The 14,413-nt window shown below is 40.8% G+C and overlaps 1 protein-coding gene across 6 annotated transcripts in view; it reads right to left on the bottom strand.

Annotated features, from left to right (window-relative positions):
- The window catches only part of RIC-3 (RIC3 acetylcholine receptor chaperone), a 50,248-nt gene that overhangs the window by 22,789 nt on the left and 13,046 nt on the right, over positions 1-14,413 (bottom strand). For 3 of the 6 annotated variants that reach the window (XM_046636475.2, XM_046636473.2, XM_046636478.2), the window contains 3 exons: positions 13,073-13,338; positions 3,163-3,355; positions 317-456 (listed from right to left, as the gene is read on the bottom strand). In XM_046636475.2, the coding sequence (XP_046492431.1) occupies positions 317-456; positions 3,163-3,355; positions 13,073-13,338 (599 nt within the window). The remainder of the gene's footprint in view (positions 1-316; positions 457-3,162; positions 3,356-13,072; positions 13,339-14,413) is intronic. The other 3 variants (XM_046636477.2, XM_046636476.2, XM_046636479.2) reach the window with 1 other exon arrangement.

Raw genomic sequence — 14,413 nt, forward strand, 5'->3', positions numbered from 1 at the left:
CGTATTGATTTACTGTAAATTCTATTGTTAAATATTCGCATCTGGCATGATCCTCGTAAATTTTGGATGATATACAGGAGAAAGAAATTGAAACTTCCCTCTAGTCTACACTAAAAGACATGTAAGTAGAGGTCAAAACTTTGCCGACGGTTTTGATGCGTGAACCAGTGGACAAAGAATGTCTCTGCTGTGGGATAAAACTTGGAAAACGAACACACAAGCTCAAATCACATTCAGATCACAGCAGCGTGCATGTTTCTAAAATCTACATGAAACTGAAAATGTGAACTGTTTTCAATAAAACTCATTAGTCAACCTTTGCTTCGGGCTGTGGGCTCGGACTATGCGTTACAGAACGCGATAAATTGCCCATCTGAGCGACAATTCGTTCCATCGCTGCCTCTGTTTCGACCAGCCGTTGCCTGAGCTGATCTATCTCTATATCTCCTGCTGCTTCTAGTGTCCCAGCATGCGAAACAGTGGTAAATTCATTCTTACAGACATTTTTATACTCGGTTTGAAAAAACTCACGTGATAATACACACACGTATGTATTCCACGAATCCGCAATAAATTATGTTCACAAACCATAATCGATGTTCTTAACAACGCGTGATCGAATAGTTTATGATTGAATTACATGAAACCTTTTTAGTCATTTGGATTTTGCGTAAGTTCACCTATTCTATGAGAATGAATTTTGTTCTCGGTTCCCAAACAACAATTATTGTACATGGGATATGATTAGATTATCGTAGGACGACAAAATAAAGTTTGTCGAAAACATTAAACAAATTATGAGACTGAGCAATTCTTGAACTGATAATCTCAACCAAAGCTCAAAATTTAGATGAAAAATATTCTGTTAAAATGGTATCATATATTTTGTATTTTGATATGACAGGAAACACTGCAAGCTCGTAGGTATATCAGTTGCTGAACACTTTACCCTGGAGTAAAAAAGAATAGCCTACGTCGGCTTCAGCTGAACTATAGTGCATTAATCACATTCATCTTTAGCAACCAATAAGACTCTGTTTAGAGAAAAAAATTCAGATCGCAGCGAGCAACATTCGGAAGTTTCGACTAAAATGTAAACAATATATTACATAACTTGATGTAAGATGAAGGAATGTATGAGTTTTGGTTGGTAACGTGAGTGTAACGAAAGATTGCAAAAATCACTAGTTAATAATTTGCAATGTCATCTGAACAGGAACATCATAATTAATTCCACTTCATTCACATATGACTTCACAATAACACTATTATTCTTATTTTTTTTATGCATCGAGCGAAGATAATATTGAAGTTCAAACATTATCCAAAACTATTAGTCCAAGAGCTGATGACAAATTTAGAGAAGGTGTTTTGCCCACGTTAAAATAATAAAAATGCAACACTATTACTATGGGTGCATCTGGAATGGTGGGTCTAGTAGAGGTCTTGCGGTTATTTCGCCATCGTGCAACCCATTAGATTTAAAAAAAAATAAACTCAAAAAATATCTTTTGGGCAAGTTGAAATTTTTTTATTTATTGTTTTACTAGCTGTATAATATATAAATAACAATCCCAGACTAGTTTAGAGAGATAGTTTATCCACACCTACCGGCAGCTGACGGGGCCCCTGGCTCCTCGGCCTGTGATTGGTCGCCTCAAGACCATGTCACCATGTGGCCACTGCTTACCGTGAAACTCGTATTCAGCACACACAGCAGAGTCTTTCGGAGTATTTTTCATAACGAGTTTATACGACCACGTGGAAAATTAGTTTGATATTGTTAAGCTTTTATCATAGTTTTTACTGCAGTTTTTGTCGTTCTGGGTATCAAGATTTATCAATATGTATATATATGGGCCAAATATTTGTGTATATAGTTAGAATATAAAAATTATTTTAATGAAAATTAAGTTTAAAAAAATTAATAAATTATTCAAAGTAATACCACACATACCTCATATAATACTCCGTTTAGCAAGTCTACGAGTTGTAAGGAATTTAATGACACGTTGGTATCAAAGGAAAAAAACTTACGAGCTTATAATGTATTTGTTATTTTTTATTGAAAAATTAATTACTCCAAAATACTCTGCTGTGTGTTGAGAGCGAGTTTCATAGTCAATAGTGGTCACGTGGTCTTGAGGCGACCGATCACAGGTCGAGGAGCCAGGGGCCCCGTCAGCTACCGGTAGGTGTGGATAAACCATCTCTCTCGCACTTGTAATTACAAGTGAGACTGGGGGTTGTTAAAAACCGTTCAAATTGACTGGCAATTGACATGTATTTTTTAAATTGTTTATTGAATATGCCATAAAAATTTTAAGATGCCTAAAGTATATTTTTTTGGTATATTAAATAAATGTATTCGGGGGGGGGGTCAGGTCATACTTTAAAACTCAAAAACTAGTCTAGGATTGTTATTTATATATTATACAGCTACTGAAACAATAAATAAAAAAATTTCTAATTGCTCAAAAGATATTTTTTGGATTTATTTTTTTTCAAATCTAATGGGTTGCACGATGACGAAATAACCGCAAGACCTCTACCAGACCAACCATTCCAGATGCACTCATAGTAATAGTGTTGTATTTTTATTATTTTAACGTGGGCAAAACACCTTCTCTAAATTTGTAATCAGCTCTTGGACTATATCACTGTCCTTTCCTCATATTGCCGCATTTATTTTGAGCTTTGGTCAAATTTGCTAGCGTATTTAATTTCCGGGCTTGATTTTCTTAAAGTCTACTTAAAGTGTGTTTTTTGATCATTTCTAACTGAATTGACAAAATATCTTTAGGTTATGGCGACATTCAAAGCAAATGCAAAGTCTGCCTCCAGAATGATATAATAAGCGTCTGAATACAGATTTTTTAATTGCTTTTCAAAGATAAATTACAGTCGAGTTTCATATTTTTCAGAGAAAAACCAGTTTTTAGATTTGTTTTCCTGAGCACAGTAAGAAACATGATCGTAACGAGAAGAATGAAACCGAAAATATTGTTCGCTATATTATAATTAAAACCTCACAGCGTTGTTTTTGCGCTGAGAGAAAATAGTTTGTGAAAATACTTTTGAGGAAAATTGTACATGTTCCAATTGAAATGGCAGAATTTTTATAGTCTAAAGTGAAAAATCTGTAAAAGAACCGATACTTACGAGCCTTCAATTCTTCTAATGTTGGAGCAGGTCTAGGCAGTGAAGGAGATCTCTCTTTTTTTTGTCTATACAAGGTTCCTGTGACAGCACTTGTTAAAGTTTCTGGACTAAATACCATTTTTCTGAATTCCGTCTCAGCTGTACCCACCGGATAATCGTTCGGTACGTCGCTGTCAGCGTTTTTTCGTAGCACCTGTAAGAATTTAGTATCTTATACTACTACAACTTAAGCTGTTCAGTTTCGAACAAAAAAAAGTAAAATAAGAGCTTTTAGCGTTGCACTTATATCGATATAGAAGATGCTAGAGATTTCGGCAAAGCAGATGGTGGAACATCACCAGACCCCAGGCACTCCTGGTTTTACCATGTTCCCATTAGTGACCCCGCCACTACGCGGCACTAATAGTCACCTGCTCTACCCTCTATGCCCCCTGCCCCACACAGCTCTACTCTCTGCGTTGTTTCTAACCTTTATATGACTAATAGGGACGCGCGCATCGTGACAGGTGTCCACCAGTGCCACATAGAGATGAGGGATATTAACGGAACGTCCTGCTATACGAGAATCTAGTTGAGTGCCAGGGGCCTGTGGGACAAGATAGCCCGCAAAAACAAAAAAAAAAAATTGGCCAACTGCCATTTCCACGTTCAGACGAGTAATACAAAACAGTTTACAACGTAACTCCGTTGACAGCGATAAGTTCACTCCATGAATTATTTGAAGTCCTAAAACAAATTTGCATCACTTAGGCTCATTGGGGTGGCCAGCCTGGGGGAGAAGACGACAAAGCTCACGTAACCAGAACGTAATTTCTATACGCCCAGCCCAAATCCCTGAACCTAGAACTGTGGAATTTGGAGAGTTCTACCGAGAAAGAATTTTTCTAAATTCGACTCCGAAGGGGATGAAAAGAGGTGAGACGTGTCATTACTGGTTAACGATATCTCTTAAAGCTGACACGATATCGACTTGGATTTGCTTCTAACGGTTTTAGTGCAAACTTATGTTTCTCATTGACAATGAGAATTTATGAAGCGCGAAACGCCAACCGGGATAACACGCGAAGCGCGCAGGGCCAAAGCCCTTAGTGTATTATATATTAGTAAATATCAACAAATTATTAGATCTCTACAAATATGGCATTCCTAGACAGGGCCCTAAACAGTAATGAATTTAACGGCCTTTCAATGTGGTGCTTTCAGAGACTATGGATCGCAATCTCATGCCGATACTTCGGGAATATCGTCAATGTGGCAGGAAGTTGAAGAGAACAGCGATCGGCGGCGAAATAACAAGTATAACGTGGTATGAATGGGTTCACGAAGGAGCTTCCCACTGGTCAGAGTGTTTTTGAGCTACGTCTCCCTGTAATCCTCGCCTCATTTGCAGTCACCAATGTAAGATTCGTTGCGCCAAGACGCCAAATTGGACAAAAAGTGGTGCAGTCTGAGCACCCCGATCGCTAAGTAGCTAACATCAATAAACGGTAATCGAAACGATATGGCCCATAAATTTTGTGAAAAACTGTATACTTAAATTTAATCCAAGATCGCATGGGCCGGTCCAAAAACTCGCCTCGGCTGAAGAGGATATTATTTTCTTATTGGGACCGTTTCGTAAATGTAGAACTGATCCATTAAATAAAAAATAAAAAACAAAAACAATTCTAAATATGCTGTTGTAAAGAATTGTTTGCACATATAAATAATTGGATAAAAATATAATCAAAGCTTTATAGTTCTTTTTAGAGAAGGAGGAGTTAACCGAGGATAACTAAGCACCTAAACCACCTTAACCTAAAATCATGACTGAAATACCAGACCACGCGCATCCTATAAGCTTCATTAGTAAAAGACTATAAAATAACAAATAGGGGTTCAAATGATGTCAATTGCAAATAAAATGGGCAGGCCAACTACAGTGGAACCTCAATTATCCGAACCTCTGTTATTGGAATACTCCATCGGGGCTTTTCAAATATTACACAAGTACTTTTTGTAGAAAATGACCCCCCTCCCGCCCCTCCCCCTCCCCCAACGCACTAAGCTACGAACTGAAATTTACGAAATTTTTATTTCATATGCATCGTTCCAAAAAAATACGAAATAATGTATTAATTGATTTAATTCTTTCGATTTTTTTGGACTCGATTAATCGATGCATCGATTATTTTTAGCTTGCAAAATCTTTAGCTTGTCAGTCGCCATTGCTTAAACATAGTCTTGTTATATGTATAAAGAATCGTGTGCAACAAGGAGGCGTCTTCTTTAGATCGCATAAGCATTACGCGCCTTCAGCTCGAATGTGTGCTCACCTATGACTCATATTGCAAACGTACGCTTGGCCGGAGAATACCGAGTTTTCCTTCTTGTTACACAATATACTGTTGCTTCTTCTGCGTTTACGTACTTGTAACTACGAATTACTTTTTGTCTAGTATACCCTGTATATCTTCGTAAACCGTTTTTGTTTTGTATATTCTTGCTTTTATTATTTTCTTCGAATTTTTTATGCTTATGCTGTGTATTCTATATTGCCTAAGGCAGTATCTATAATTTCATTTTCATTTTTATTTTCATTTATATTAACATTTTTACTTTTGTTTCTATTTTCATATTTAATATGTTTTGTTCACTTACTAAATCCATTTAATTTATTTAGTCATTTTATTTCTATTATAATTACTTTTTCAATTTATTGCTTCCGCTAAGTTTAATGCTAACCAGATCTGATTTCATTTTCTATACCGCAATACATCTTATCTTTATTTTATCTTGCCTGTAGATTGCGGCATAATTTATGTTGTATTTATTTTTGTTCCTCTATTTCGTACAATAGCTTCATATACTGTTTCTGAAGTATATTTTTATTTTCATTTTATTTCCCTAAAAATTTTTTATGCCCGTACTATGTATCATACGCCGCCTGAGGGGACTTATCCCAAAGCCAATGAACACATCTCTCCGTCATTACCTCTTTATATTATTCATTATTTTATCTTTATTTTTTACTCACTTTCGGTCTATTTACTTTTATCTATTTTTATCTCCTCCTGTAGTCATTCTTTTTCAACCTTAATCTTGATGTATGATAATTTGTTGTTGGTTTTATTGTATTTTATGCCTATAATGCACATGTTTTGATTGTACGTGCTTTTTATATGCCGCCTGAGGGAACTTGTCCCAGGGCGAATATACGCATCTATTCATCTCCCCCTTCCCCTCCCCCTCCTTCCGCCGTCGACTTCTCTAACGTCTTCGACATGATCCTGCAAGCAGTTCTACTCAGAAAGCTTTCCGATCTGCATTAGTCGCAGCAAGTCGCGTCCCCGGATGGTCTTTTTCCTCTTGGGAGAATCTTGGTCTTGGTATTCTACATGGTTCAGTTTTGGAACCACTATTGTTTTCCATCTTAATTAACGATATTTCCGTGTTCCTGAAATACTGCGACCATCTAGTCTATGCAGACGATCTGCAGGTCTGTTACCAGTTCCCATCGGTGAAGATTGCGGATGCCGACGCCTACTTCAATGAGGACGTTCATGCTGTCTTGGAATGGTCCAGATCCTCTGCTCTCCGTCTGCGAAAACGCATACGATGATTTTTGGTTGTGGACCTTACATATCCAAACTTCAGCTGGACCTTTGGCCTACTGTGTGCCAAGATGTCTGCTCTCCAAGAACTTGCGCAAACTGATGGTACTGACCTTGATCTTTCCGATCTGCGATTACTGCTGCGCGGTGTTTGCTGATTTATCCGTTAGTCTTGACGCTAAACTCTAGCTTTTTTTCTCTCCTACTCCTATCTCAGCTCTTTATCGTGCCGTGTTCAGGACGATCTGGTTACCTGCGTGAGCTCTTCGTCAATCGGGTTTATGATTCTTCCGGCGATCGCTCCTCGCGGACCCCCAGAAATGGTTTTATAGCCTCATTCTCTCGCACAACTGCGTACGTTAATTCATTCGCAGTTGCTGGACTACGTCTTTGGGACTCTCTTCCGCCTCAACTTAGGGCCACGCCTTCACTTACGCCGTTCAAGAATGGTGTTTTTATCCATCTGCTGGATACTGAGGACACTCGGTCTTAAGCTCTCTCTTTCTCTTTTCTTTTTCTCAATTTCGCGTGTCAGGCATTGGATGTTAGGTGTAGGCTACTCTAGTTTGATTTACTGTCAAATACTGCACTATATGGTGCTGTCTATCTCTTTTAGTCACAGAGTAATTTTTTTTTAATTTGAATTTGTAATGCTCTGTGGCTACATTGTGTAATATTGTCATAGACATAAATAGATATATCTATCTATTTATTTATCTGTCTATCTATCTTTTTTTTATGGAGGCGTGGGGTAAAAAATCTTTCATAGACCGTAGTGAGCATTGTTGATGAGATCGTCGAAACCATCTCAACCCTGATGCCACCGTGTGCCAGAGTCTCCTGCGTGGCCTGCTGACTAAAAACCCTTTCGTTTTACAGTTGTACGAGTGTAAAACCGCAATCCGAAATCCTCCTTACAATATCTAGCACCCACCGGCACTCCTTTCCAGTATTATTTCGGTGGGGCCTGTTCTGATCCCGTAGAATCCCTCTTCGGTTGCTATATAACTTAGCGTATCAGTCTTGTAATATCTTCAGTCTCTTCTTCTCGTTTCTCTCTCCCTTTCTTCTTTAGTCTTGATTACCTTTCTTATTTAGGTTGCTATTTGGTTCCATTTCTCTTGTGACGTAAGCATGACCGCTATTATGTTGTCTTTTGACAGTAGCACTCCCACGTCTCGCGCAACTTCTCTCCTGTTCTGTTCGTGTGCCAGGCATGCAAACAAAGTGTGTTCCGCGTCATCTTTCTCTTCTCTACATAATCGGCAATTGCTGCTAGGCATATGCCCTCTTTTGGCCAAATATATTCCAAAACACCTATGGCCGCTGATTGCCTGCGTGAATCGGTGTTCCATCGCCTCATGATTGCGGAGGGCCTATTCCTTGATCTTCGGTATCATTGAGTACGTCCATTTTCCATTTTTCGAAGAGTCCCATTCTTCTTGCTATCTCACGTAGAGGTTTTCCCTTGCTCGTTCTCGTATGCAGCTTCTCGCTTCCTCGGTCAAATGACCGTGTCTCCGCCGGTAATCTTCCTGTTCGTGCCATATTTCTTTCCTTTCCAGGGCTAACAGCCTAAATGACGGAACCTCTGACAGTACGCTGGCCGCATCTCTTGACATCAAACGCCATCCGCTGATGATGCGCAGATTCATCTTCCGCTGTACTGCGCACATATGTTTATTCGCTAAGTACGCTAGCCGCGACAGTGATATGCATATTATTGACGCCCTTGTTGCGGCTTGCTTGACATGGTACTTAAATGAGCATTTCCCATCAAGCCACACTCCCAAGTACTTTATCTCGTTCTTGAGAGGAACTACTTCTCCGTTGATTCGGAATTGGGGTACCTTGTACTTCCTACGCCGTGTAACCAGGATCGCCTCGCATTTACGCACCGTCAGCTGCAAGAACCTGCTGGTCAGCTATTCAGCTGTCAGCTCCGAAGCTTCGTTGGCAACTGTCTCTACCAACTCTGCTGCTTCTCCCACCCCGACTAGAGCCAGGTCGTCAGCAAACCCAACCAACGATGCACCATGCGGAAGTTTCAGCCTCAGTAATCCATCGTACATGCAGATCCATAGAAATGGGCCCTTTATCGATCCTTGAGGTACTCTTGCTGACAAGTCAATATTATCCTGCCTTTCTCGGCAACTATTACAAGCTTTCTATAGTTTAGATAGCTGCTCATAATCCTACGTAGGTATTTGGGCATCTTCTTCTCTTGTGTCAGAGCCTGGTAAATGCGCTCCCAACTAGCCGAGTTGAACGTATTTTTGACGTCCAGCGCTATTATGGCGCAGTATCCTCCCCGATTAGGTAGTTTATATAAGGCCTCCGATACTTTCTCTTCTACCTTCTTTAATGCATGGTTCGTCGACAGTCTCTTGCGGAAGCTGAACTACGCCTCGGAGATTCCTACGTTTCTTTCCTCTTCGCACACTTTCTCCATCCTATCGAGGATGAGCCTCTCAAATAGTTTGCCCATTGAGTCAATCATTCCCAGTGGTCTGAAAGACGAGGGATCAGCCGCTGTACTCTCTTTGCCCCTGGGTATTAAGACCAATTTTTGCCTCTTCCATCTAATGGGGAAAACTCCTTCGACTAAACATTTATTGAAGACGCTCAGTAGTATCTGAGGATTCTCGTTCGCCAGCAAATGTACCACCTTGTTGGGAACCCCGTCCAGTCCAGGACTTTTCCCAGAGGAGAATCTGCTCACTGCGGCTTATAAATCCTGAAGACTGAACAAATCAATTGCTTCCATTTTTTCTTCAACTGGAAAGCCATTTCGAGGTTCTCCCGTCGGGAACAGCACTTCCACGCTTCTACGAAGGCTTATTTCATCTTCTGGTACGATTGATCCTTGCGATCTCCGGAGTCTACCCATTACAATATTGTAAGGTAAGCCCCAAGGGTCTCGATTGATCAACTCAGTGAGGCTTTTCCAGTTCTCACTTTCGCTCATTCGTATTGCTTATCAGGAGTCTTCTGGCTTCTTTGTAAGCTTCTTGTTCCTCCACCGCATTTGGCCTGTTCTTTTCTTTCCCTCTGTGACCTCTTTCGACTTCTGTTGCACTCTTTTCTCAGTTCCGCCAGTTCTTCGTTCCACCAGTATGCTGGTTTCCTGTGGTATGTCGACGGCCTGCGTGGCATTGATGCATCGCATCCATCCTCTATGTTCGTCATGGGTGCTTCGGCTGCTTCTTATGCAGTAGCAGAACCTTCTTGTTTAGTTGCACTGAGCTTTTGCAGGAATTTTTTGCAGTTCATCTTTTTAAGGGACCATCCCACTCTCGATTTATATTTCCTCTGTTGGTTTTGGTTTCTTCGGAGTCTCGCCAATATATAGCGGTGATCGCTGAGTGTCTCTTCGTCCAGTACTTCCTAAGATAAGATGACTCTACTATTGGGGATACGAATGTCAAGTCTAAGACCGATCTACTGCCTACCCTCTCCAAAGTGTGCACGCGTACATCATTCACCGCTGCAAGGTTATAGGTAGCCATCATTTCCTCCACTATGTCACCTCTTTGATCTCGCGGGCCTCCGATCCATGCCATTGTTGTGGCGTTGAAGTCACCCGCCACGAAAAGTGGGCCCTTCACATTCGGATGTGCTCCTCCAACGCAGTCAGGTCCAGTTTCACCAACACGTCCGTCACGTTAGGAGAGAAGTAGCAGCTGAATATAGCCAGCTGCTTCCCGAGACCGGTTGAGGTTTATCTGCATAATGCTGATGCTAGGGAGATCAGCCATTACCGTTTTTTCGGTTCAGCTTCCCTCTAGCTATTCGAAGGGCGGGGAATAATCCGCTGACCTATGGCCACGGGGTTTGCCTACCGCTTCGCAAGTCAAGCACTTGTACAGCTGTTGGCACACTGCAGCTAAGTGCCCTGGTTCTCCACATCTGAAGCACAACTTCTCTTGAACATTTTTTGAGCACTCTGGGGCTGTGTGTCCATATTCCAGGAACTTGTAGCATCCAATGATCGTTTTCTTTTCTCGCGCGGTTGCGTTGACCCAGCCAACTCTGACTTTGCCTGGATTTAGCACTTTTGCAGTTGCCATGGCTCTTGGTGTTAACACAAGTGCGACCCGGGTGTCTTTCGGGCCTGTTCTGAGTGCTTTTACCTCTATTAGATCTGGTATGACCTCTTAGAGGGCTGCGACCAGTACCTGTTTGACATTTTCTTCCACTATATCGTCTTCAAGATCTCTAAGCTCTATTGTAACTGTCGGGACTAGCAGCCTCACGGTTAGTTTGTCATGTACCGCCGTGCGTATTGCTCCGCTGACCGTTTTTAGTTTCGAGCCTTTCAATAGCTCTATGAGGAGGTTTCCATCCCTAGTTTTTCTGATCTTGCAGACTTTGGATCCCACTTCTTCCATGCCTGATTTCTGCTTCACTGCTTTAAGCATATTCACGTAAGACACTTTGCTTTCGTTCGGTCTTTGTATGAGGACAGCCTCTCATCTCAGTCTTGGTAATTTCCTTCTGGGAGGTGCCTTTTGGGGTCCTGGTCCGCTTCTTGTCTCTTGGTTTCTTTCTTCCCCCTTCTTTCTCCTCTGCTTCTTGGCTATCTCCCAGTCGTTTTCGCCCCGACAGTACAGTGGGGTTTTCGTCTCCTTGAGATTAAACTGGGCTCGGCTTCTCGTTGCATCGTTCTCCCTCTGGACTTGGCTTGCAGTTGTAGTTGCGACGCTCACCTCTTCTATTTATCTAATAATTGCTTCTCGTCTATCTGTGGCGCGACTTTCGTTTTCTTATTCCCGTTCGCTTCCGTAGCCTGCTTTAGCGTCTTTTCCAGCTCGATTTGGAAAGCGGCTTTATTCCTATTCCTATTTCTATTCTTGATTAGACTTTTCATAAAGGACATAGCATGTTTGTGGTTGTCTTTTCTTTATTTATTTATCTATCTATCTATCTATCTCCTTCTGACTCTTTCGCCTGTTTACAACGTGCTTATGGAATTTGTGAATAGTCTTTATCCAAACCATGGCTACTTCTGTTAACCAAAAAAAGTGCTGAAAATTTGGAATACATGCATACGCTGTTAGAAAAAAAAGATGTCGAAGAAAATAAATTCATAGCCTTACATTGAAATTAACAATATTTCAATTTACTCCACACGTAAACGGAGTTAGAATGATATGACTATATATTAAAGTGACACATTATACATGGAAAAATAGCATCAAAATTTATTCACTACTGTGTTACGTTTTCAATAATATTCTCTACCATTCAAGATCCAAAATTAGTATTGTATTATCCGAACTACCGCTACTCTGAATTAGCATATACTATAGTACTGTAACAATTCGATATTCGCGTATGTAAGTAAGTCAATGGCAATGATTAGCGATCATCAAAGCGTTTCGAATTATGCGACACTTATGCGACAAATCGAGGGATCAAAAAAAATGAGATAAAAGTCACAAAGGGGCCGCTCGTATTCATCCGAGCCACAAAAATCGTAAGCCATCAATAAAAGTTGTTCTGAACCGGAATTGCGACGAGTAACGATTTGATACGGGTGGAAGTTTCGAATGGCGAAATCTGTGAACTGCTCCGAACGTTACCAGCCTGCACATATGCGGTGAACGCTTCACGATATGGAGGTGGGTGGGGGGGGGGTTTAGAAAGCGAGAGATGTCTCGCCGGCAGATAGACAACGGAAGTGTTGTGTGTGTACACTTGGGGACAACGAATCTGAGACGGCTAATTCTTTACACTAGACAGTTATGTTGGCAACACAGAGAAACCTACAGCGCGATAATCGGCCGAGCGCGAAACAAACTCAATCTCAATGAACATAACATAATCCATGACCGTTGTTGACGTCTCAATCGAGCAAGCCATTATCCCCGCGGTATTTTAAGGTTAGATTCGACGGTTATGGGTTATGTTACGATTATTAAGATTGAGTTTGTTTCGCGCTCGGCCGACTATGGCGCTGCAGGTTTTTCTGTGTTGCCAACATAACTGTCTAGTGTAAAAATGAAGCCGTCTCAGATTCATTGTCTCCAAGTGTACATCTTGCACGCAGGAATACTTCAGGGACCCTTATTTGTTGTGGTCACCCTTCTCGAATCGGAGCCTACGTGTTCGTGACATATCTAACAAAGCTGGTTGCAATTTGGGGTTGTAAACCTCCCGAGATGAATTCTGGCCGATTCAAGGCCATCCATGCCGTCTGCTCTGCAGGTTTAATAGATGGTAAAAAGCGACACTGGTAGCCTCGATTCGGTTAAATTCCCATGTGTATGTATCTATTACAATATCATATCAGCAGTTCAAACTTGATAATATACCTTGACGATTGTGTACAGAAAGAACAAAACGATGCCAAGAGTGTAAAGTGGCATAATAATTCCCATCGTGCCATTTCCTTTTGGTGGTGGTACAACGTGTCCAGCACCACCCATTGGTGGTCTCATTTTTGGTACAGCAATGTGATCAGGTCGATCAGTTATCTTCGGAACAATATGTGAAGAAGGAATAGCTCTTCCACGTTCTCGCATTGCCGGGTGAAGCCCACCGGCATGTGGGGGCGTTCGTCGTTCTTGTTTTATAATGCCTGAAGAAGATATTTCGATTATTCATGTGAAACTAGTAAATTACGATACAAATACACGGCGAGACCTACGTGAAGTTAGCCCCCCATTTTGAGAAATCCAAATTTTCGGAAATTGTTCCAGATTGTTCTAAGTTTGTTCTACACTGTTCCAAAACGTGATATTGATAACTCGTGCAACCCAATTGAAAAATGCTAAAAACCGTTTTTTGACCGAGCCCCCCACTTTTAAAAAATTGAACTTTTTTTTGTTGTTCCGGTTTGTTCTAGTTGTTCTAAACGATGTTCCAAAACGGTGAACTCGTAAGTTCAACGGCGGGCCTACCAAAAGGGAAAAAGAATTTTTGACTAGCCCTCCACTTTTTGAGAATCCAACTTTTTTCGATTGTTTCAGGTTGTTCTCGTTGTACTCAACATTGTTCCAAAACGGTCAAGTCGTAAGTTCAATAGCGGGCCTACCAAAAAGGAAAAAGAATTTTTGACTAGCCCCCTACTTTTCGAGAATCCGACTTTTTTCGATTGTTCCAGGTTGTTCTCGTTGTACTGAACATTGTTCCAAAAGCACGATGTAGTGGGTCGAACCATAGGCTCGTAAAATTCAAAAAACGGGATTTTCGGTCGCCTACATTTTTGAGAGTCAACTTTCCAACGTGTTTCAGGTTGTTCTAGTCGTACTGAATATTGTTCCAGAAGCACGATGTAGTGGGTCGTACTTCATTATGATTTTTCATGAGTTTTCGGATTTCGTTATATTTGATACTTATTAAATCATAATTGATTGATTTGAACAACATGTACAATTTTATCGGTATTTCTCATTCAAGCCAAATATCCGCATCCATGAGTCAGAATAAGAAGCAGCAGCTAGATTCGTGTGATCTAAGTACAGCGACTTCCGAATTGAATGTTGAACAGAATTAGAGGAATAAGAATGATTCGAGTACTAACAGCCAAGAGGCTCTGGGATCGGGCCGTAACAGAGCTCAAGCACCTTGTCCAAATATATAATAATTTTTTTCTTTAAATCCACATCATGATTGAAATCGAAAAATCAATCAATTATGATTTAATAAGTATC

Source organism: Neodiprion pinetum, chromosome 7, assembly GCF_021155775.2.
Source record: "Neodiprion pinetum isolate iyNeoPine1 chromosome 7, iyNeoPine1.2, whole genome shotgun sequence".
Classification (NCBI taxonomy): domain Eukaryota; kingdom Metazoa; phylum Arthropoda; class Insecta; order Hymenoptera; family Diprionidae; genus Neodiprion; species Neodiprion pinetum.